Raw genomic sequence first — 24,126 nt, 5'->3', positions numbered from 1 at the left:
GTCTCACTCCATTGCCCAGGCTGGAGTGCAGTGGCACACTCACGGCCACCCCAGCGTCGATCTACTGGGCTCTAGGGATCCTTCCTCCTCAAGTCTTCCAAGTAGCCGGAACTACAGGCGCATGCTACCACGCCCGGCTAATTTTTTGATTTATTGGGAGGTCTCTCCCTGTTGCCCAGGCTGGTCACGAACCCCAGGCTCAGGCAATCCCCTCACCTTGGCCTCCCAAAGTACTGGAATTACAGGCTTGAGTCACCGCACCAGGCCACGTGGGTTTTTAAAATACTAGGATCTTCAAGGGGAATTTGAACTTTTGTCGGATTTTTCTTTTCCTTTTCCTACTTAGTTTACTCCTCCAAGTCACAGGACCAGTCTATGTCATTTTCCTGGTCACTCAGACGCTCTCATGCCGCAGCGACTGGAATTCCGGAGGCGAGCGCTGCACCTGCTGATCGGGCCCATTTCCAGGTTCTCCGGGGGAGGGAGCAGAGCGGAGGCGGCAGGAGCCTTTGTCTTCCATGGGCTGAATGCCCAAATCCTTCATGCACCCAGTGTCTGTGAACTCCAGGTAGAAGCAGTCGCACTTGACCGCGTGGTGCACCTCAAGGTAGAATCCCAAACAAGAATCCTCTATCAGGTCTAGTAACTCTCCTGCGCGATGGCCTCTAGCCTGTGAGTATCCAAGTTGGCCAATGCGTACCAATGCCATTGAATGGCCAATGCCATTTCAATGCGTATGCGACTGTGGAGAGGGCGCAGCCAGCAGCACCTAGGCTTACAGGCCTCCCAGGGCCGCGTCCTTCGGTGGCGGCGGTGTCGGTGGGGGCAGAAGCGGCAGCGGCAGCCACGACTGCTCGGGAATTCTCCGCTTGTTCTGGCGTCTTCCCATGCTGAGGCTTTGAGCAGGGCCTGGCCGGGACTCACCGCCAGACCATCTGGGCGCCTCACCCAGTCGCCGGGGCCTCTTCCCTTTTGTTGTGTCTTTTCCTGACTTTGGTATCAGAGGGATACCAGCCTTGTTAGAATGAGTTCCGGAGGATTTCCTCCTCTCAATCTTGTGGAATAGCTTCTGTTAAATTTGGTGCCAGTTCCTCTTTGACGGTCTGATCGAATTTAGCTGTGAGTCCATCAGGTCCTGGACTTTTTTTGTTGTTGTTGGGAGACTTCTAATTACTGTTTCAATCTTGCTACTCATTATTGGTCTGTTCAGGGTTTCTGTTTCTTCCTGATTCATGGTTGGGAGGTTATATGTTTCCAATAATTCATCCATTTCCTCTAGAATGTCTAGTTTGTTTGCATAGAGGTGTTCATAGTAGTCTCAGATGATCTCTTGAATTCCTTACATAGCAGTTGTAGCATCTCCTTTTTCATCAGATTGAGCTACTTCGAGTCTTCTTTCTATGTTTCTTAGTCTATTAAGTGATCTATCACTTTTGTGTCTTTTCAAAGAACCATCTTTTTGTTTCATTGATCCTTTGTACTTTTTTAAAAAATTCAATTTCATTTAGTTCTGCTCTGATCTTCATTATTTCTTTTCTTCTGCTAGTTTTGGATTTACTTTGTTGTTTTCTAGTCCTTTGAGGTGTGATGTTAGGTTATTGATATGTGCTCTTTCAGTCTTATTACTGTAGGCCTTAAGCTCTATAAATTTTCCTCTGAGCACAGTTCTGGCTGTGTCCCAGAGGTTTTGAGAATTTGTTTCATTGTTGTCATTTGTTTCAAGGAATTTTAAAATTTTCATCTTGCTTTTATTTTTGACCGAAGGATCATTCAGGAGCAAAATTGTTTAACTTCCCTATTTTTGTTTGGTTTCACAAGCTCTTCTTGGAGTTAATTTCTAGTTCATTTCCACTGTGGTCTGAGATGGTGCTTGATATTATTTCAATTTTTTTGAATTTGTTGAGACTTAATTTTTGGCCTATCATATGGACTGTCTTGGAAAATGTTCCATATGCTCATGAGAAAAAAGTATATTCTGTGGGTTGGGATGGAATGTTCAGTAGATGACTTCAGTTCCATTTCTTCTAGAGTCCTGTTTAACTGCAATGTTTCTTTGTTGACTTTCTGCTTGATGATCTGTCTATTGCTGCCAGTGGAGTGTTGAAGTCTCCCACTATTATTGTATTGCTATCTCTCTCTCTCTTTTTTTTTTTTTAGGTCTAGTAGAATTTATTTTCTAAAGCTGGTACATGTGTATTTTAAATTGTTATATCTTCCCATTGAATTAATTCCTTTATCATTATATAACAGCTGTCTTTTTCTTTTCTTTTTTTTACTGTTTTTATTCAATATGATAATGGCTATTCATGCTTGTTTTTTGGTTTCCATCTGTATGAAATATTTTCCCCTACCCCTTTACCTTGAGTCTACAGGCGTCTTTGTGAGTTAGGTGGGTCTCTTGAAGGCAGGAGATATTTGGGTTGTGTTTTCTTGCCCATTCTGCCACTCTTTATCTTTTTAGTGAGGCATTGAGGCTATTTACGTTCAGAGTTAACAATTATATGTAAGGTACTATTCTATTAATCATACTGGTTGTTATCTGGTTGTTTTGTTTATTTGTTTTTTCTATTGTGTTGGTATTCCATAAAGCCTGTAAACTTTCTGATTTCCAGCATTTTCTACTGATGTATTTTGATCTTTTGTTTCAGTATTTAGGACTCCTTTGAATATTTCTTGTAGGGCCATTCTCGTGGTGACAAATTCCTTCATTGTTTACTTGTCTGTGAAAGACTTCATTTCTTTCATTTATGAAACCTAGTTTTGTGGGACACAAAATCCTTGACTGACAGTTATTCTGTTTGAGGAGATTGAAAATGGGGCCCCAATTCCTTCTGGCTTGTGTCTTCTGAAGTGTGCTGTTAGTCTGATAAGTTTACATTTGTAAATTATTTGATGGTTGTGTCTCACTTCTCTTAAAATTCTTTCCTTCACATTAACTTTGTGTAGCTGGATGATTATATGCCTTGAGGATGACTTTTTTTCAATGAATCTTTTGGGGGTTCTTTGGGCAAGGCCAGGGAAATTTACCTCCATTATTCCCCCAAATGGGTTTTCTAAACCTGTTGCTTTCACTTCTTCCTCAGGAACATCTATAATTCTTAGGTTTGGTTGTTTGACATAATCCCACATTTCTCAGAGACTTTGTTCTGTTCTGTTTTTCTTTTTAAATTGTTGTCTGATTGAGTTAATTCAAAAGCCTTATCTTCAAATTCTGAGATCCTTTATCCTGTTTGTTCTAGTCTACTGTGTAAACTTTCCACTGCATTTTGTATTTCCCTAAATGCTTCTTTCATTTCCAGAATTCCAGGGGTTTTTTTTTGTTTTTTTTTTAGGTGTATATTTTGGAGAATTTTTCGACCATGTCCTGAATTTTTTTTTTTTTGAGTTGGAGTCTCTCTCTGTCACCCAGACTGGAGTGCAGTGGCTGTTCCAGGCTACTGCAGCCTCAACCTGCTGGGCTCCGGCGATCCTTCTGCCTCAGCCTTCCAAGTAGCTGGAACTATAGGCACGCGCTACCACGCCTGGCTGATTTTTGATTTATTGTAGAGATGAGGTCTCACCAAGTTGCCCAGGCAGGTCTCGAACCCGTGGGCTCAGGCAATCCACTCACCTTGGCCTCCCAAAGGGCTGGGATTACAGGCTGAACCACTGAGCCCGGCCTTGAATATTTTTAAAAATTTATTTACATTGGTTTTTCACTTTCTCCTGAAGTTCATTTACCAACTTTATCATCAACCTTTTGAATTCTATTTCTGGAATTTCAACAATTTCATTTTTGTTAGAGTTTTTTTTGCTGAAGAGTTGGTGTGGTCTTTTGGGTGTTGGATAGTTCTGTTTTTTCATATTGTCAGAATTATTTTTCTGGTTCCTTCTCACTTGGGTAGATGACTTCTTCTGATTTGAGGTTGGCAGGGGACTGACATAAGCACTGTAGGGTTCCCCTGATTATATATATGGTGAGTTTCTCAATTGCCAGATGTGGCAACCTTGTGCTGTGTACTTGCACTGACACACAGCATCCTGAGTGCCCAGAGTGCCTTGGAAATTGTTGTTAGCTGATCCTTTGGATCTGGCCTTCCTCAAAGCTGAGGTATTATATCTGATGTGGGGTTAGCTGTACTGTTGACCAGGTGGTACCTTGTGGGAGAAAAGCAGATATGATGGTGCTGTGGGGTTCTCCTTGGCAACTGCTGCTCTGAGGAGGTACCCAGCCAGCCTAGACCAAGGGCAGGGCACTGAGGATTTTCCAAGTTTTTTGTCTGTTTGAACCTCCATTTCTGCTTCTTTATAATAACATTTCTGTACTAGTATATCACTCTAGCTTTGTTTAGAGACTGTTCGTTAAGATTCAGCCATAAACCGGGCTCGGTGGCTTAGCCTGTAATCCCGCACTTTGGGAGGCTGAGGTGAGTGGATTGCCTGAGCCTGCGGGTTCGAGACCCGCCTGGGCAACTTGGTGAGACCTCATCTCTACAATAAATATCAGCCGGGCGTGGTAGCACATGCCTGTAATTCTGGCTGCTTGGAAGGCTGAGGCGGAAGGATCGCCGGAGCCCAGCAGGTCGAGGCTGCGGTGGCTGGGTGTGTGCCACTGCACTCCAGTCTGGGCGACAGAGTGAGACTCCAACCCCCCCCCAAAAAAAAGATGCAGCCATAAGTTACTCTGTAATCAAAACAGGACAGTGACTATTATAAGAAATCTGGTTGTTCAGAAAGCCCAAGTAATTTACATAATGCTCCCCCTGGAGGGGAACCCTAAAAATATTGCTTTAATTTGGAGAATGAATCTAGACAATTAAAATTTATTTTCAGTCTCTATATGTAAGTCTCCAGCAAAGGCTTCTGAATAGTTTTCATTTTTTCTTTCATGGAATCTTTCCAGTAACCCTTAGATATTATCCCATTTTCCAGATGAGAAATAAGGCTTAGTAAAATCAAGTGATTTATTTACAGTTACAAAATACTTAAGCAGTAGAGCCAGAATCTACACTCTGATGTGGTCTGACTCCAAAGCCCATGCTTTTCCATCTTTTTGGAGGGTATGAAGCTTCTTTGGGCTTGAGCCTCTTTCCAACCTACAGAAAAACCCACCTTCATTGACATCTCAGTATTTTTACTTGAATACATTCTTAGAAAACACTTATTAGCCGGGCTCGGTGGTTCAGCCTGTAATCCCGCGATTTGGGAGGCTGAGGTGAGTGGATTACCTGAGCCCGTGGGTTCGAGACCTGCCTGGGCAACTTGGTGAGACCTCATCTCCACAATAAATCAAAAAATTAGCCAGATGTGGTAGTGCACGCCTGTAGTTCCAGCTACTTGGAAGGCTGAGGTGGAAGGATCGCCGGAGCTCAGCAGGTCGAGGCTGCGGTGGCCAGGAGCAGCCACTGTGCTCCAGTCTGGGTGACAGAGTGAGACTCCAACTCAAAACAAACAAACAAAAAAACCAACAAAAAAAGAAAACACTTATTTTATGGTCAACAAACCATGTGTATCCTAGGTTGGCATAAGGTGACTTAGTCCTGTGGTGTTCTAGCACTGGTTTTCAAATTGTGTTAATTCTCAAAACCTTTTATTCAAATGAAATCTTAGAGGAAAATGCAAGATATAGACAGAATTGCTGTTGGAAGTGAGCAAGGACAACTGGTTTATTAAGGACCCTCCCATCAACTGTAGCTATGTTTTTTTGGGTTTTTTTTTTTTTGAGTTGGAGTCTCACTCTACTGCCCAAGCTAGAGTGCAGTGGCATGCTCACAGCCACCACAGTCTCAACCTGCTAGGCTCAGGTGATCCTTCTGTCTCAGTTTTCCAAGTAGCTAGAACTACGGGCATGTGTCATCACGTTTGGCGCATTCTTGATTTATTGTAGAGACAAGGTCTCACCAAGTTGCCCAGGCTAATCTCAAACCCGTGGACTCAGGCAATCCTCTCGCCAGCCTCTCAAAGTGCTGGGATTGTAGGTGTGAGCCACCATGACCAGCCTAACTGTAGCTATGTTTATTGAGCACTTACTAACTTACTAGTCACTATTTTGCCTTATGCACATCATCTCATTTAATCCTCTAAACTAGTATTGTTATTCCTTATTTATGAACCAGTGGATCAGTTAAGAGTGTTAACACTGTGGGTAACTGAGAAGTCTACCACCATTACTTTACTTTTTTCATGGAACTAGAAGTCTATAAATAGCCAGCTTATTTCTAGTGATATCTAGCTTTTTCTCTTCCTTTTCTACCATCCTTTTTTTTTTTTTTGAGTCGTAGTCTCACTCTGTCGCCCAGACTGGAGTGCAGTGGCCGCTCCTGGCCACTGCAGCCTCAACCTGCTGGGCTCCGGCGATCTTTCCACCTCAGCCTTCCAAGTAGCTGGAACTACAGGCGCACGCTACCACGCCCGGCTAATTTTTTGATTTATTGTAGAGATGAGGTCTCACCAAGTTGCCCAGGCGGGTCTCAAACCCGCAGACTCAGGCAATCCACTCACCTCATCCTCCCAAAGTGCGAGATTACAGGCTGAGCCACTGAGCCCGGCGTCTACCATCCTTGAAGTGAGGCTCTTTTCATGGACACTGGGTATGCAACCAGCAGTGTGTGATGCAAGGGAACTGAGTGTTCTGCAAACCATCACATCCAGGAGTTCTGTAAAGCCCTTGCTCCCACTCCCCTGTAATCTCTCTGGGCTCCCTGAGTTCTGCAGATTCCTTTTGTCTATGTCTGTCAACCGTGAATTCCATGCACTGTTCCAAGGGCACTGCGTATATTAATTTAGTTGATCCTCCAACAGCCCTATTATCCCCATTTTGCAGATCAAGAACTGAAGAACAGAGTGACTGACTTTCTAAAGACCACATGCTAGTAAGGAGTGGGACAGGATTAGAATTCAAGCAATCTGGCTCCAGATTTTTACCCACTATACCATTGCCTCTAACAAATTTAAAAATAAAAATTGTATAGGCTATGACATATTATGTTGAAATAGATGTTATTTTAAATGCAGTTGAAAAATAACTGCTAATCTTTAACATTTATCAACTTGTCCAAATGCTTAAAATTGTGCCAATGCTACATTTTTGACTCAATATGTGAAGGTAAATCTTTTATCCTTGCCTTTGTAATAAACAAATATAAGGTACACATGATGTGCTTGACATATGACAGAGGAGCTGAGTTAATTTAATATCCTTTTAGAAAACTGTCTACTGACACTGTAAAACTGTTTTTCTAATTAAAATATGAATGGCAACTTAGTGTTTCTTATCTATCTGGCACTGTGGCAGATTAATGATGGCATGAATTCTTAGTTATTCCTATTATTTACAGGGGAGTCTAGTTCTTTCTCTACTGAATCTGGATCAGCCAGGGGTTTGACAAATAGAATGTGGCTGAAGTAACATCCTAGGACTTCTGAGACTTGGTCGTAAGTCACCTTGCAGCTCTTGCAGAGGTGCACTGGAACATTTGTTCTTGGGTCCCAGCCTCCATGCTGTAAGGAAGCACAAGCAGCCTCGAGGAAGAGGACTTGAGCCTCCTAGCTGGTGGCGCTAATTGAGCTCCCAGCACAGTCAGTATGGACCTGCCAGCCGCTATGTGTGCCCTTTTGGGATTGTGTCCTCCAACCCTGCACATGGAGGTGCAGGATGAGCCAACACCACTGAGCTCTGTCCACATATATTTGTGAGCAAAGTGAATGACTGGTTGCTTTAAACATCCAATGTGGGAGTGGTGTGTTCTGCAGCAAGAGAAGACCAGAATATGCGCTGAGGCCTTAACAAAGTTATTTTAATTTATTCCTCTCAACAACCCTAGCAGGAAGCTATTATTATTTTAAGATGACAATGCCAAGGTTCGGTGAGTTTGCATAACTCAGGTCTGTCCATTTCAGTCTGAAGATGGATGGATCTTGCTCCTGATACTTTTTTGTTTTGTAGAGATGAAGTCTTGCTATGTCACCCAGGCTGGTCTCAAACTTCTGGGCTCAAGCGATCCTCTTGCCTCAGCCTTCCAGAGTGCTGGGATTACAGGTTCGAGTAATATTTCACTTTGTAACCCATGGTATTCACAACACAACTGAGTCGGACATGACTGAGGTTAATCTTAGTTCTGCCCTTATTGGTTATATGCCTTTGGGTAAAACAAAGTTTGTGTTTCTTAGAACTGTGAAGATGCCAAAGATATACATAAAGGACTTGGCAGCTGGCAGGCACTCAACAAAGGATAAATATTATTGACTTTGAAAATTCTTTCTTGTACTGAAAGTTAGTGATGAAAGGCTCACAGAAATGGTCTTTGATGATTTGAACATGAGACACACCCTCACACTTAGGAGCAGGCACTGTCAAAAATGTCAAAAGCATGGTGGGACCCTTAATAGGAAAAAACCCTGTAACATCACAATTCTAGGCCATGTTTGTATTATATAGCTTGTTTGCATGTATATATGTAACATATATGGATGTATAACAGATTGCTTTGTAGTCTAGAAAATTCCTAAACAGGTATGTTACTTCCCCATTATAGTCCTTCTAGCTCTTAAATTCTGTGGATTTTACTTTGCCTTCTTCTACTACCCTGAATGTTGAGTGACTTAGAAAATAATGTAATCACAGCCAGCTTTCAATCCATGCCAATATCTGCATACAATTTGCATGCCATTCCCAAATGAGAGTTCAGATATTCTGAGAAAAGGGCTATTGCCTGCTTCCACCAATTTTTAAACAGGGACCTACCTGAAAAAAAACAGGCCCTATCAAGTTGCTGTGTTATCTTCTTGCTTGGAATTTGTGGGAAAGGGTGGGAGGGAATGGTGGAATAGTTGGAGGGCTGGAGAGAGGTAAACGGTTGTGAACACTACTGGGTCTGTAGTAGGTGCTCAATAAATATCTAGAATTAAATGTATTCATTTGTCCTTTATCCTTTTTAGCATGCCTTACCCATTTATTTCCAGTTTAATATTGAATGACAGTGGTGAGCAGTGGTAAGAACTAAAACTTCCCAAGTTTGTTGAGACCCTTTCATCCTGTGCTGATGTTCTCAATGCTGATGTACGACATGAGCTAAGGCAGGGGCTCCTGGCCCACAGAGCCCTTCTGATACAGCTCATTTCTATTCCCTTCCCAACTAATATTGGGGCTCTGACTGACAAGACAAATGACCGTATTCTGTTTAGAAGATCTAAACAGCAAACCTGAGTAATATCTACTAAAATCTGTATCCTGTAAATAGAGAGTACTTTTCTAAAGTGCTCTTGGAACATTTAAAAAATTGAAAAGCAATAAACACCCCAAAGCATATAGTATACACGACATTGTTTTTGATGCCATAAACATGAAAATAAAAGAATCAGAAAAACTACCACCCCCCCCCCCACAAAAATCCAATTTTCTGTGAAAGAAAAAAAATTATTTAAACTTTTGGGTTAAAGCGACAATCAAAATGGAAACTTAAGAACATCTTGAAAATAATAGTAATGACAACACTAGTGCAGCTAAATGAGTCAACTTAAGCTGTGTAGAATTAAGCCTACATCTTAATCTCTTATAAATTAAGAATATAAAATAACTAAGTTAAATGCTCAAAGAATTAAGACCAATATAAATCAAGGAAAGCAAAACATAGCACATTTATTAAAAGTGAAGTCAACTAAAAAGCAAAAAAGCCAGGCATGGTGACTTTGCCTGTAATCCCAGCACTTGGGAGGTCAAGGCAGGAGGATTGCTTGAAGGCAGGAGTTCAAGACCAGCCTGGGCAATACAGTAAGACCTTGTCGCTTCAAAAACTTAGCCAGTCATGGTGTACTCCTGGAGCGACTTGGAAGATTGAGGTGGAAGGATTGCCTGACGCCAGAAGATCAAGGCTTTGTTGAGCCGTGATCGCACCAATGTGTTCCAGCCTGGATGAGAGTGAGATTACGACTTAAGAAAACAAAACAAAACAATTACAAAATAGACATCCAAGGTGTAGCATTTTGGGGAAAACACATATAAACAAAAAAGTAGGTCAGTTATTAGCTATCTTCATCAAGAAAATAAGGGGCCCACAGCCATATGCATAGGAGAGATCACTTTGCCCAATTCTAAGCAAACAAACTTGAAAACGTTGATTAAAAGGATAGTTCCTGATCCCAGATAAAAGGTTAATTTCATTGAATATATCAGCAAAGTTGTCAAAGAGCTACTTGCCAAACATCATCCACCACACCAAAAGATCTCATTGCAATTTTAAGGAACAGAAGGGCTGGGTGCGGTGGCTCAGCCTGTAATCCCAGCACTTTGGGAGGCTGAGGCGAGAGGATTATCTGAGCCTGGGGGTTCGAGACCAGCCTGGGCAACTTGGTGAGACCTTGTCTCTACAATAAATCACAAAAAACTAGCTGGCCTGGCGGTGTGCGTCGTAGTTCCAGCTACTTGGAAGGCTGAGGCGGAAGGATCGCCAGAGCCCAGCAGGTCGAGGCTGCGGTGGCCAGGAGCAGCCACTGCACTCCAGTCTGGGCGACAGAGTGAGACTCCAACTCAAAAAAAAAAAAAAAAAATCGAACAAAAAAGGAACAGAAAATTCCAATGCTATTTAAACTGTTCCAGAGCACGGGGAAAGAGGTTAAATCCACCACCATAAAATGAATACAAAACTCCTTAACGATATGTGCACACACACATACATACACCACTGTAGACTAATCTCACTGGTAAATATACATGTGAATATTCTAAATAAAATACAAACCACAAACTAGCCATATATTTAAAAAAATACACATGGCCAAGTAGAGTTTATTTCAGGAATGCAATGATGGCTCAAAATTACAAAATATTGTAAAATTCATCTTATTAAAGGAACCAAGGAGAAGAATCTTATGATCATCTCCATAGATGTTGAAAAGGCATGTGATACAATTCAACATGCACTCAAAGTTTTGTAAAAAATAGGAATCATTTGATTCTCCTTAGTATGAATACATGTTATCTATCTCAACCCAGTTCATTATAGCCAATTTTATTTGACATTATTCTACTTAAACAAAACACAAAGAGATATGCAAGCTATAGTAAAGGTTACATTATCAGTGTTTGCAGATGACATGATTGCGTAGCTCGAAAACAAAATAGCTGAAATACTATTACAAACTATAAGAAAATTAAGTCAGGTGGCTGAGTAAAAACTAACAAATCATTAGCCTTTATATACACTAAAATTAGGGTAAATTTTAAGCAGAAAGCACTTCATTAATAATGGCAACAAAATTGATGACAATTGTAAAAATAAGCTCTTTAAAATTTATGAAATCTCTATAAAGTAAAATGTAAAACATCTCTGAAGAAAACAACAAGACTTAAATGATAGGGCACCATATGTAGATAAAAAGCATTAACATGATAATGATGTCACAGTTCCCTAAATTAATCTATAAAATTAAAACTGTCAAAAAAAAAAAAGCACCCATGAAATTGTTGTGTGGAACTCAACAAGTTGAGTCTAAGGTTCAAATGGAAAAATAAGCAAAAATACTTGGAACATCTAACATTTTTTTTCCTTTTTGAGAGTCTCACTTTGTCACCCAGACTGGAGTGCAGTGGCACGATTATAGCTCACTGCAGTCTCAATCTCCTGGGTTCAGGTGATCCTTTAACCTCAGCCTCCCAAGTAGTTGGGTCTACAGGTGTGTACCATCAAGCCCAATTATTTTTAAATTTTTTGTAGAGACAAGGTCTTGCTATGTTGCCTCGGCTGGTTTTGAACTCCTGGGTTCAAGCAGTCCTTGCACCCTGGCCTCTCAAAGTGCTGGGATTACAGGTGTGAGCTATTGTGCTTGGCTACTAAAACATTTTAAAATTACCTATGACTATTAAAACAATGTAGGACTTGTACAAAAACAGAAAGGCAGATCAATTAAAGATAACAGAGAGTCTAGAAACATGCCCAAATAATATACTAAATAAGAAAAGGTCCATTTTAATTTAGTAAGGAAAAGATGTATTATTTAGGAAAGAGCTCTGGGACAACCAGGTAGTCACTTGGAAAAAAAACTGACACCCTAAAAATTCAGGATAGATCAATGATTTAAATGTGAAAGTCAAATAAAATATTCAATTTTACTTTTAATGTTCAAACTCTGAGTTTTTTCCCACCTTTGAGAAAAAGTACAGAAATGATATGCATAGTATATTACGATATGCATAGTATGTTACAATTTGCATTACTATATATGGCATTTATATACAGATGGATACATTTATATATGTGTATGGTATTTCTAAAGGGATGTACAAGTCTCTTTGAGAGGGAACCAAAACATGAGTGAGAGGGACAACTTTTTACTCTTTAAACCAGGAAGATGTATTAATTTTTTTAAAAAAGAACACATATACCAGAAAACAAAAGCAAAACCCCTTTACCTGATACTGTATTATTAGTAGGACCTAAAAGGAGGTTAATTTGGTAACCCAGATTCTGTCAACAGAATATTCTACAGAGGTCTAAAGTGTGAGAAATAATATAAAGAGAAAACTGATTGTGTTACTGCATCTTGCAATATACCTCAATTAAGAGGCAGTTTCTCAAAGGCAAAATAATATTCAGATCCTCAGAGGATTTTACCCTCAAGTACTGGTAACAGCCACGACTTCACTATAAAAAAAGTAAGGAAGAACATCCCTCCTTTCATTTTTATTCTCGATATCTTATCTATCTCATGGCCTGAATTTATATATGCACCAAAATTCAACAAAAAAAGAACAAGTTTGATTTGAAAAGTACCTCAAGGCAATAAAAAAAATCATTTTAATTTTTGATACATATTAAAACATTTTAGTCAGTTCCTCCTGACAGCATAACACGACAAATACACAAGACCTCAAACATGCTTTAAAATGACATTCAGCAAAGTACTTAAAATTTAATAAATAGCAATAATCACACACAAATACATTTTTCATACTCAATCATTAAACTACTAAAACAGACAGCTAAAGAATAAATAAACAAGAATTGACAATAAAAAAAATATGTGGGGTTTTGCAATTCACTCTACTTAAGGGGGGGGTGACAATCCAAATGACTTCTTAATTTTCTTCAATAGTGTAGCATGATTCCCCCCATGAATAAAACATATGGGGAAAAAAAGGCCCTCTTACAATAATGCATTTTTTAAATACAACAAATAAATATGAAACCAGCAAAGCAATTTCAAGTTGTAATAAAAATGCCCCTCCCCAAAGCTATGGAAATATATAGTCACTGTGGTAGCAAATAATAGTATTTAAAGTGATAGTGCTTATGCACTAAACTCATCTGAGACCTTGATATAATTTTAGTGCAAATCCCTAGGGTTCAATACAAGTGCAACCCTATATTAGGGAAAGACATTACCAGTTGGAACTTGTCTTGTACAATTTTTGTACAGATTTTATAAAGTTCAAGATTTAATGCATAGTAGAATATCTTCATCCACTTAATTCTGTCCCTAAATAGAGATGAAAAAAGAAATGACTTGGGATTTTTACCATTTGGTTTGTACCATATTAGAGTATTAAAGTCAACATTAGAAAATCTATAAAAGTTTTGTTTTTGCCATTAATTTATCTAACGCTACCTAAATTTCACATCACTGTGTGTTAAACATAGAGAAAAATTTTTAAAGAAGTTTTTTTTCCTTTGACAAGTTCATATAATGATGAAATCCAAAACCAGACAAATGTTAAACAAATAAAAACACAGGTGAGTGTAAGGGTTTTTTTTTTCTTACATTAACAACCTTAACATCTAGTATATTAAGTTACAAGATGTGTTGGCAAAAGCATAAAAGTTTCCATTAAAATAAGGTACTATTTTGTACAAATCTTTAAACGTAGGCTAGATAAAATGACAAGTCAAATGAGCTTCAGCAGCCGTTTTTCTACAGTGAACAACAGTACCAGGATAAAAACAATTAGAAACAAATGAAAGAACATTACAGAACAATGTGAATACATAATGTATTTTTTAGCTGCTAAAATAGTAAACTCTAAGTTCATAGAGTTACAAGTTGTTTAATTTAACCATGCAGGCAAACATATAATAAGAAATCACCCTGCATCTTTTTTTTCTTTTTAAACTAAAACTAGTTAAGTTGTAAAGTTACAAAACAATAAATGGATATTGCTCCAACTTGCATACCATCTCCCTTATGTGATTCGTACCTAACACAGTAACAAAGCTTCATCATCACTTGTTTCGTTTTTCAGTGTTGTCTCTAAGCAAGTGTCCGGTATCTGGGCAGTGTGGACGATACCGCAGCGCTCACAGGGGCCATCTCGATTACTTGGCCTCACTCCAGGGTTTGTTGCATTATATGGTTGTCTAATCCCTTGTCCTTGATCTGAGGCAAGATCAAGAAGAGGTCTGGAGCAGTCATTCACATCAAAGTCTGAAGCTCCATCAGAAACTGGAATTAGCATTTCGACATCATCATCTTCTTCTCTGCCATTTACCCCATTATCAAGTTGTCTCAAAGGACTCTGGTTCTGACTTACGGTACTTGATCGCCCTAATGTAAAACGTACCCAACGTAGCCCCTGTGTCATACGACTTAGCGCACTTGTAAGCTGGTGACGTGCTGGACTCACACTTGGGGGTTCTGCACTTGTCACATCCCTTCCATTTTCTGTGTGGCCACCTCGGGTACTCTGAGTCGAGGAACTTGCACATGCGCCTACTGTTGCTTCTACTGCTGTTGTGGGAGGAACTTTTTGGGGCAAAGGAGCTGCAACCCCACCGGATGCTCCTGCCGTATCTCTTCTCTCATTTTCTGTGTCTGTATCATCAGACTCCACGGAAAACAAACTTCTGTGAGTATGATTTCTTTCAGGTTCCCTGCTGGCACTCTGACTGGGAGCAACCTCATCTCCATCTGCTGAGACCAAGGCCAATGACCCCGAATGACGTGATCTTGCAAAATTAAAAATGCGGTTCCAAATATTGCTGGATCTGCCTGCCATAGGAAGCCTGATTGAAGTAAATCCAAGCTGAGATCGTACAGCTAGCCTCAGGTTTTCCAAAACAGAAGCCTATAAGAATAAGAAAAGATCTTAAGGTAGCTAATAATGTGGTATTAAAATAAAAAAAATGCCATTCTATTAAGAATATGTTGTGGACCCTAACAATTTGCCCTAATATTGTAAGAAAGGGATTGGTAGTAGTGGCATACTGCCAGGGGAGAGGGGAGGGACACAACATCGGTAAGCGTACCTGATCTCAAACCAGGCAAAGTGGGGACCAAAGGGAGGCCCTAATTTTACCTGTACGATGACCACTTGTATACCTAATCCTGAATTGTTCCCCACATCTTTAAAATAAAATAAAAAAAAGAATATGTTGTGGTTAAAAATTCTATTACTCATTGTCACCAGAGTATATGAACAATGAATTAATCCTTTCACCTATACTGGTTCATCACACTATAGAAGCTATTCTATAACTTGGATCACTGTTTACTGTGCTTAAAATTTTCTTGATATTTCATTTTACATATGCAACTTTAACTTTAAACTGATATTTAATGTCAATTCTAAATAATTTTGTTTCAAAGTCTCACATAGTAATCTACTCCTAAAAGTGCCAAAGCTAGAAAATAAAATTATTTAACATCTCTATAACTAGGAAGATAGAAGAAACTTTACCATCATTCACTAAGTAGACCTAAAGGAGTATGAAAATAAGGCCCTTTATCTGTGCTTTTATTTTTTAAAAAAACACAGCACAGATTAGATTTGATGTACAAGGTGGAAACTTTCCAAACATGTGAACATTATACTTCAGAGTTGGTATTCAAGGATCTGTTGAATGAATGAATACTGAAGATTTAATTATATTATCACAAATAAAGGAATTAATATATTTGTAATACAGTATAGAAAACAAAAAAGCTAAAGAAGTAAAGTTGTTTATAGCACTATCCAATGGTATCTAGACTTTAGATTACTTCTCCTCTTTACAAACATTTTATTTTCTACAATTTAGTAGTAAGCATATATGTCATTATTATTTGAAAACTGGTCATTTTTAATTAGTAAATATGAAAGGTGACTATATTGCCCAACTGAAAGAAAATCTTTTTTTTTAATGAATGAGTTTACAGACTTTTAAAAAATTTACAGCATTATATAAGACAATCTTTAAGCTCCACCTAGTGGTTATTAAAAAAAAGGAGTATTCAAACTTGGAACATAGCTTTCATATGCCTGGCATTTAGCATTCAAAATATAGTATTTCCAGAAAACAATGGTGAGTTGATATATGCTCCTTCAAATGATGATACGGTTTCTTTCTGACAAAACGCATACCTCTTTCCTTTCTCCTCACAGAAAAAGAAGGGTAGAGATAGTAGATGTTTCTCATTTCTCTCTGTGACTATTACTGTTTTACTTGTGATTTCCATACAGGCCTTTCCATGGTGCCCTGAACATAACTCATGGAAAGCTAAGCTACTACTACAGGGACATTTCATAGCCTACCTCTGGTAAAGCACAGATTGTCAACAAGAAATTTGGGCATCGGCACACATGGATTTGCTATTTGCTACACAACTAAGATTTTCCACCAATTAAGAGATACCTGACTACAAACTTAAAAAAAAGAAAATAAACTTCTCTACGGATCTGGCTGTCATAGTTCTGCATGCAAGTTGTAAGGCTTTGTGTGAGCACTGTGTTATTATGTCCATAATAAACAAAGGGCTCTTCTACTGTCCCTTCATTTTACCTATCTATTACCCGCCAAGATCAACAATGCCTTCCATAGGCTTTAGTACTGACTTTGACATTTTAGTCATAGTGAGGGAAGCTCTCTACCTAGTTATAGGTCTGTTTAATTAAAAGATTGCAAATCCAACATTGGTTCTCACAGGAGAGCTAAAGAAAGTTTTAGGAATAGTTTTATGTACTTCAGTTTCTGAAGCAGAAAGCGTTTCTATTTTGAGGGAGGCAGGTATACTCTGAGAGAGTATAACTCTCTCAGAAAGTTTTACAAACTGGTATGGAAATTTATAAAAAATTTCAAATCTGAGAGTTTAATCTTATTAAATGAGTAAAATCTAACTTACCATTCATAAACATATTTTATTTTAAAATATTATCGAAGCAGGATTCTCACACAAGGATAAATTATAACCCAAGAAAAATAGGGTAGTATATAGCAAAGAATTTAACTTTGCCTTTGTCCTTGGCTTCTGGGATTTGATCTCTGAGCCTTTCAAATAGAAGTGTCTTTGCCTGGGGGGCCGTATTGTGATTTAGGGTGGAGACTCTGAGCCACAAGCAACAATGTGTCTAGGGTGGGGGCTTTCGGTCAATCAATCTCTGAAGGGGCTAGAGACTGAGATTAGCCTCATGTGCAACTAGACATGCCCATATGATAGAGCCCTCATAAAAACTCTGGATACCGAGGTTTGGGAAGCTTCCCTGGTTGGTAATACTCCATATATTGTCACACATCTGTGCCTACAAAGCAATACTCTATTTCTATGAGGAAAGGACAACTGGAAGGTTTGTGTTTGGTACCCTCCTGAACTCTGTACTATGCATCTTTTCCCTTGGTTGATTTTAATCTGTATCATTTCCCTGTAATAAACTATAACCATGAGTAAACACTTTCAGTGAGTTCTGTGAGTCCTGCTAGTGAGTTTCCAGACCTGAGGGCTACTCTGGGAACCCCCTAATTTGCAACTGTTGTCAGGAAGGAGAGCAGTCTTGGCAATCTTGTGTAGACTGTGCTCCTTAACTTCATATGGTTGGGTGTGGTGGGTGATAGATGGTGGAGTAGATACATGGCATTAGCCATGGTCTGAATTGCTACCTAAAAAAAAACCTTCCCCAAGGAAGGGCTGATATAAAGAAGCCACAACTTAGGTTTTTCCTATTTTGCACACAAAATTCAAACCAGTAGAATTTTGGAATTATTTATTTAGTAAATTACACTTGAAGAAATGTTTTAAAACTATAAGTTCTCACCCAAGAGTTCCTGAAAGTCTAAAATAAGACTAATCAGAAATCTCATTGACAAAAAAGGAAATAGACTTCCATTTTGAACAGAATTAAATCACTAAGAAATTAATGTCTACCAATTTTTCTTAATTTTAATACTGGGTACAACTTTCATAAATGTTTCTGGATGAATGAATTCACAATTTTAATGTACAAATCTATGCCTAAAATAGATGCTGGCACATTTTTAAGCACTGAAAAATAAATTTTTAAAAACTGCAGAGAAATTTAAATAATTCAGAAGCATGAAGAATTACTATATAAAGAAAACGGCATAAATTCTTAAACACTAAAATCCAGCATGAAGAAGTTTTCATTATATGAGTTGAAAATGTTAACTTTATTTCAACTACTTTTACTTACAACTGGTTAATCTAGCATGGTATATTACTAGCATATTAATTTTAGTATTCACTCAAATTCTAAATGCTCAGTTCAAGTAGAAAATAATTTGCCAAACTTATTTCTGAATATTAATGCACTAACTTATCCTTAACAGTAAAATGCTTAAGAATCACATAATCAAGTCAGAAGTTTAAAATATGCTTTTGTATTGTCAGTATTTGTTAAAATATATTAAAAGTTATATTAAAACTTCAAGCCCTCCATATCTTTAAATCTTTGACCTGACTGCAAAAATTCTGACACGGTAAAAGGTCCTAGCTTTCTCACATGTACAGGTATAAGTTTCATTTGAAGAGGTGCTGAAATAGAAATAATAAATCGTGGCTGGGTGTGATGGCTCATGCCATAATCCCAGCACTTCACTTTGGGAAGTGGAGGTGAGAGAACTGCCTGAGCCAGGGGGGTTCAAGACTAGTCTGGGCAACTTGGGGAAACCTCGTCTCTATGGGTGATGGCACATGCCTGTTATTCCAGCTACATGGAAGGCTGAGGCAGAAGGGTCGTCTGAGCCCAGCAGGTCGAGGATGTAGTAGCCATAAATATGCTACTGCACTCCAACCTGGGTGACAGTGAGACTCCAACTCAAAAAAATCCAGTCAATCAATTAATCAATAGCAATATACCTGATTAGGCGAACAAACAGGAAAATCTTCAACTGGTGGAATTAAGCCCTGAGCAATCAATTGTCCGTAAGAAGGAGGAGCTTCTCTTCTTAATAATTCTGCTTCCACTCTTGACAATTGTGTTTCAAATGATCTTTGAGAGTAGAGAGGGATAAAAATAATTTTTTGAAAAGGCAGCAAGAGAAAACAACAATTTTCTATTATCAGTAATTAAGACAATCTGAATCTTAGTATAATGACCATTTTTGAAGCTTAGTCATTCAACAAACATTTGCTGACTATATGCATTATTTCTTTCCTGGGAATTCAAAGACAATGCAGATAGCCTGTCTTCATGGGGCTTTACATTAGAAGCCTGGATCACTAAGCTTTCATAAAATGAAAATACCTGTAAAAGATAAGGGGAGAAATAATACTAGATTCTAAACTCCTAATAACATTTTTTGGGGGGGAGCCTCTAGACTTTAAGTGACAGTATTTGAAAGCTCTCAGAAGACTGTAATCATCAAGTCCAACACACTTGTAATACAAGAAAGAGTGAAATGAGTCACTAATACACTTTCTGGAGTAGTTCGTTCTTGAAATCAAGACCTGTGACTTTTCATTGTACTCTCCTGTGGTAAAAAGATTTCTGGTCATTTATACTTGTTCAAAGAAAAGATGCAGTGTGGCTACTATAATACTGTGCACCTGTGTGCCATCTATTGTCTTGGCTGTCTGGTATGTAAGGTTCTTCGTTAAATACTTATTTGTAACTCTCCTGGGACTTAGATCATTGTCTCCATAATAGTCTCCTGGAGGACATCTCTGCTGTTAACATCTCCCAGGTCCAATTTATTCTGCACCACACTGAAAACTATCCTCAGAAGGTCGCCCTTTAACAGTTAACAATTTCTCACTGAATGAGAGCACTGAAGCATGACGCTCACTGAATTCCACAACCTGACAATGGTCTTGTGTTCCAGCCTTATCTCTCCTGAGTTCTTCATACATATCCTAGGCTCCCGATAAACTGAACTGTATGCTTAGTTTCTGGCAATGCAGGGCATTCTTACCTCTATATTTTCCCAGGCTATTACTTTAACAGCACCTTTTCCCAATATTCTATTCATACATTTCAAATGGCACCTCTCCAATTAAAGCCTTCCTACTACCCCCACAGATTAGGTACTCTTTACTTTATACCATATTGTTTTATAGCTCGTATAGCACTTACATTTTTGTCATCTTACTGCATGTTCCAATTCCTTCCTCCTACCTGCAGGTTGCTTTTAATAGTATTATGCCTTACTCATCTTCCTAGTCACCTGTATAGTGTTTTGAACATAGAAGGTTCTCAAATAGCTACAACTGTTGAATAGTTATAAAAATACAGGTTGAAACACTACAACTGAGAGTTGCAACTTAAAAAATTCCTGTAAAACAGATTAATCTAGAGATAGGAGCTAGTTAATTGATTGGCTTATCTCATAACTCAAGTATTTAGCTTGTAATGCATTTAGCCTTTTCAGTCTTGGACTTTTAAAACTAATTTTATACATCAGTAACAGTCTTTATCCATTTCTAAACAAAAATATATTGCAAATCATATTAATGTACTTGTTTGACATATTTGAGCCTGCTGTTATTATAGAGGAGAGCCGATACAGTTCTGTCTTGATACTGACCTTCGTTCAAACATTCTCAGAGAATAAAGCTTACAAGTACATCCCAGAGCAATGACGAGCAACAGGCCACAGATGAGGCTGCCTATGACCGCTGCAGTGATGACTCGGGTAGGCACAATGACTGGGCAATTCTCCTCATCACTGCCATCACCACAGTCATCTTGAGAATCACACACCCAGCTTTCAAACACACAACGGTTGTTTTTACAATGAAAATTCCCTGGTTGGCAAAAAAAGCAGTTTTTTTCATCTGAGCCATTGGGGCAATGATTCTGGTAGTTGCAACGATCAGAGCGAGGATAACAGACACCATTTCGGGAGCATGGAAATTCTTCCTTTTGGCACATGGTACAGTTGATTTCATCCCTTCCATTTGGGCAATGCCAATATCCATCACAACGTTGCTGCTCAGTGTAACACCCCCAATTACCTCCGCAGGGTATTTCCCATGGCAGACAGAAGCCATCCACTTGGTAAGTAGCATTAAATCCCCTTGCAGCATTCACTTTATCGGCACAAAAATGTACCCTTATCTGTCCGGAAGAGGAAACAACTGTAAGAGGTGCATGAGAATCAAAAGCAGTTAACACACGCAGGAGCTTGTGTGGATTCTCCTCTAATCCATCGTATATTTTGACATAGTCACCATAACCAGTACCGTCAAGTTTAAAGTCAGTGAAGCGTAAAATGACTTTACGATGATCACCAGTGTCTATTAACCAGGTGCAATTACTTCCAGGAGGATAAAAGTCTGGATAGTTGGGAGAATTAAAAGTACCATAAAAATATTTTAACCATTGTCCACAAGTTGGCATATCACAGTCTATCTCGTCTCCCAGGTCCAGGCAGTCAATATTCCCATCACATTTTAAAGATTCAGGGAGGCAAGTGTAAACTTTGGTAAAACGGGATAGACACTGAAACTGGTTGTATGCACAGGGTTGGAAGGCAGTAGCTGTTGGAGGATTTGCTTCTTTGGTACAGATCTCTTCATCGGAGCTATCTCCACATTCATCCATGTTATTACATTTCCAGGCTTCTGGTATACACTTTCCATTACCACAACGAAACTGATCACAAGCACAGTTTGGTTCCTCAGATTTCCCTGGGAAGATGTGGGTAAAAGGGAGATGGAGAGGGAAGGAGAAAAATCATACCTTCAAAAGACATACAACAGCTAGTAGTATTTTTATAATAAATGTTGGTTAAACCCAGTTAACAAGGGTTTTCAAAAATCATGTTTTTAAAAACACAATATATTCTAATGAAAAATTAACCCTGGCATATTAATTATGCAAAAATTCTATTTATTAAGTGCTTACTATTGTATCATGAAGATCTTTGCATTCTGATCTAAAGAAAGGAGAGCAAATTGTTTTTGCAGAAAGCTGTTTTACTGCAGAACTTTTAGTAAAATGAAGATATATGAGCCTGTAAGATAGACTAAGAACTACAAAATTTATTGTATAGACACCATTAAAAATGATAGACATTTTTAGCCTGTGCCTCATGCCTGTAATCCCAGCACTTTGGGAAACCAAGATGGAAGGATTGCTTGAGCTCAGAAGTGTGCAACCCAGCCTAGATGACATAGTGAGGCCTCATCCCTACAAAAAAATTAAAAATTTAGCTGGGTGTGGTGGCACATGCCTTTGGACCTTGCTACTTGGGAGGCTGGTGCAGGAGGAACTCCTGAGCCCAGGAGGTCAAGGCTGCAGTGAGTGAGCAGTGACAGTGTCACTGCACTGTAGCCTGGGTGGGAGTGAGACCCTTACTCAAAAGACATTTTTAAATAAAGAAACATTTATCCATAACAATCACCTTTTCAAATAAAATTTTTCTTATTCTTCTCTAGCTCCTGTCTATATATCTACACACACACACACAATATTTTGCTACGCACATAGTATATTTTCCAAGATCGATATTTACACTCAAACTTTTGCTAAGATTATTTTAAGACTACTTTATAGTATTTATGATGTTTCGTGTACCCATAATACATTTTCATCTTATAATTTCTATTGTTTAACAAAACTGTAAAATATTGTATGAATCTGTGCTACAGGTATACATTTATTTATCAAAATAAAAAAATGGAGAGAAAAAAATTGAGGGGCCTACAGAATTCTAACCACCTTAGTATACTGTCCTAAATATATAACAATAATGAGGTAGTGAAAGACACCTCAACAACATTAGATTCCTACCGTTCCAAAATGGAAAATGTTGGGCCAATCCTTACTTCTCCACTAATTATTTGCTGGAAAGTAGGTGACAAAAAATGTGCTTCAGAGTCTAAATAATTAGTAGAAAGACAGTTTGCTTTTTTTTTGTTTTTGAGTTGGAGTCTCACTCTGTCGTCCAGACTGGAGTGCAGTGGCACGCTCCCGGCCATCGCAGCCTCGACCCGCTGGGCTCCGGCGATCCTTCGGTCTCAGCCTTCCAAGTAGCTGGAATTACAGGCATGCGCTACCACACCGGCTGATTTTTTTATTTATTGTAGAGATGAGGTCTCACTGCCCAGGCGGGTCTCGAACCCGTGGGCTCAGGCAATCCACTCACGTCAGCCTCCCAAAGGCGCGGGAATACAGGCTGAGCCACCGAGCCCGGCTATTTCATAATTTCAAAAGATGTAAGATAATTTTCAGCAAGCAATGTATATAACAAATGCCCTGAAATATTCACATTTGTATGACCTGGTCACTCTGTTTGGATATAGTTTAAGAAAAGCAAAAGCTCCTCTTTTGAGACTATAAACTATGACGGTAACATTTGTTAAGTCTTTTCTTTGAAGGTGTAAAAACAATAATAATTCATACAAGTATTACATTCTGATGTAACTTTCTGGATGTAAGCACTTGAGGGTGAAAAAAATTTAAGATGTTTAAAAAGAAAATTAACCTCAGTTTATGAAATAAATAATTTTGTTAGAATTGTACAAAAAAAATCCAATTTTAGCTTCTAATTCTCAATCTCGGCTGCCTTGAGGGGTCTAGTCATAACTAAATGGACACTGCTTAGAAGATTAGCTCTGAAGTGAATGAGCACTTAATACCACAGAATTCAGTTCAATATATCTTTCTTCTTACTTAAAAACACACCTGAAAAATATGCCAGTCTGAAACCCTTTCTAGAGATACTGTCATCCGAATGAAATTTGATCCAGACGTGGTCTTGTGAAGAGATATATGGAGGTGGAATTGTGGAACCACAAGCTCTGTAACTTTCAATATTCTTGTATGTTTCTATTGTCAACCAGTCCAAACTGCACCTTCTGGATCCCTGAATATCAAAATCCTGAAAACTGCCAAAAAAGAAAAGAAAAAAATCAGAAATGGCTACTAAAAAAGGTAATTTGGGAAAAAAGTATAATAATATAATGTAACGGAGAGCATTATTATAGCCTCCATATAGTCATTGA

At 38.7% G+C, this 24,126-nt stretch overlaps 1 protein-coding gene and 1 pseudogene across 2 annotated transcripts in view; both read right to left on the bottom strand.

The window, feature by feature from the left end:
- Positions 1–394: 394 nt before the first annotated feature.
- On the bottom strand, positions 395–889 carry LOC103272650 (annotated as a pseudogene).
- An 11,840-nt stretch (positions 890–12,729) lies between these two features.
- The window catches only part of LRP12 (LDL receptor related protein 12), an 82,622-nt gene continuing 71,225 nt past the window's right edge, over positions 12,730–24,126 (bottom strand). For both annotated transcript variants that reach the window (XM_008070127.1, XM_008070128.1), the window contains 4 exons: positions 23,807–24,009; positions 20,703–21,807; positions 19,036–19,168; positions 12,730–15,034 (listed from right to left, as the gene is read on the bottom strand). In XM_008070127.1, the coding sequence (XP_008068318.1) occupies positions 14,168–15,034; positions 19,036–19,168; positions 20,703–21,807; positions 23,807–24,009 (2,308 nt within the window). In that variant the 3' untranslated portion in view covers positions 12,730–14,167. The remainder of the gene's footprint in view (positions 15,035–19,035; positions 19,169–20,702; positions 21,808–23,806; positions 24,010–24,126) is intronic.

This window comes from Carlito syrichta, unplaced genomic scaffold, assembly GCF_000164805.1.
Source record: "Carlito syrichta isolate Samal-C Ts95f unplaced genomic scaffold, Tarsius_syrichta-2.0.1 Scaffold313052, whole genome shotgun sequence".
NCBI lineage: Eukaryota > Metazoa > Chordata > Mammalia > Primates > Tarsiidae > Carlito > Carlito syrichta.
Note: the sequence above shows the minus strand (reverse complement) of the source record. Positions and strands in the feature narration are given on the sequence as shown.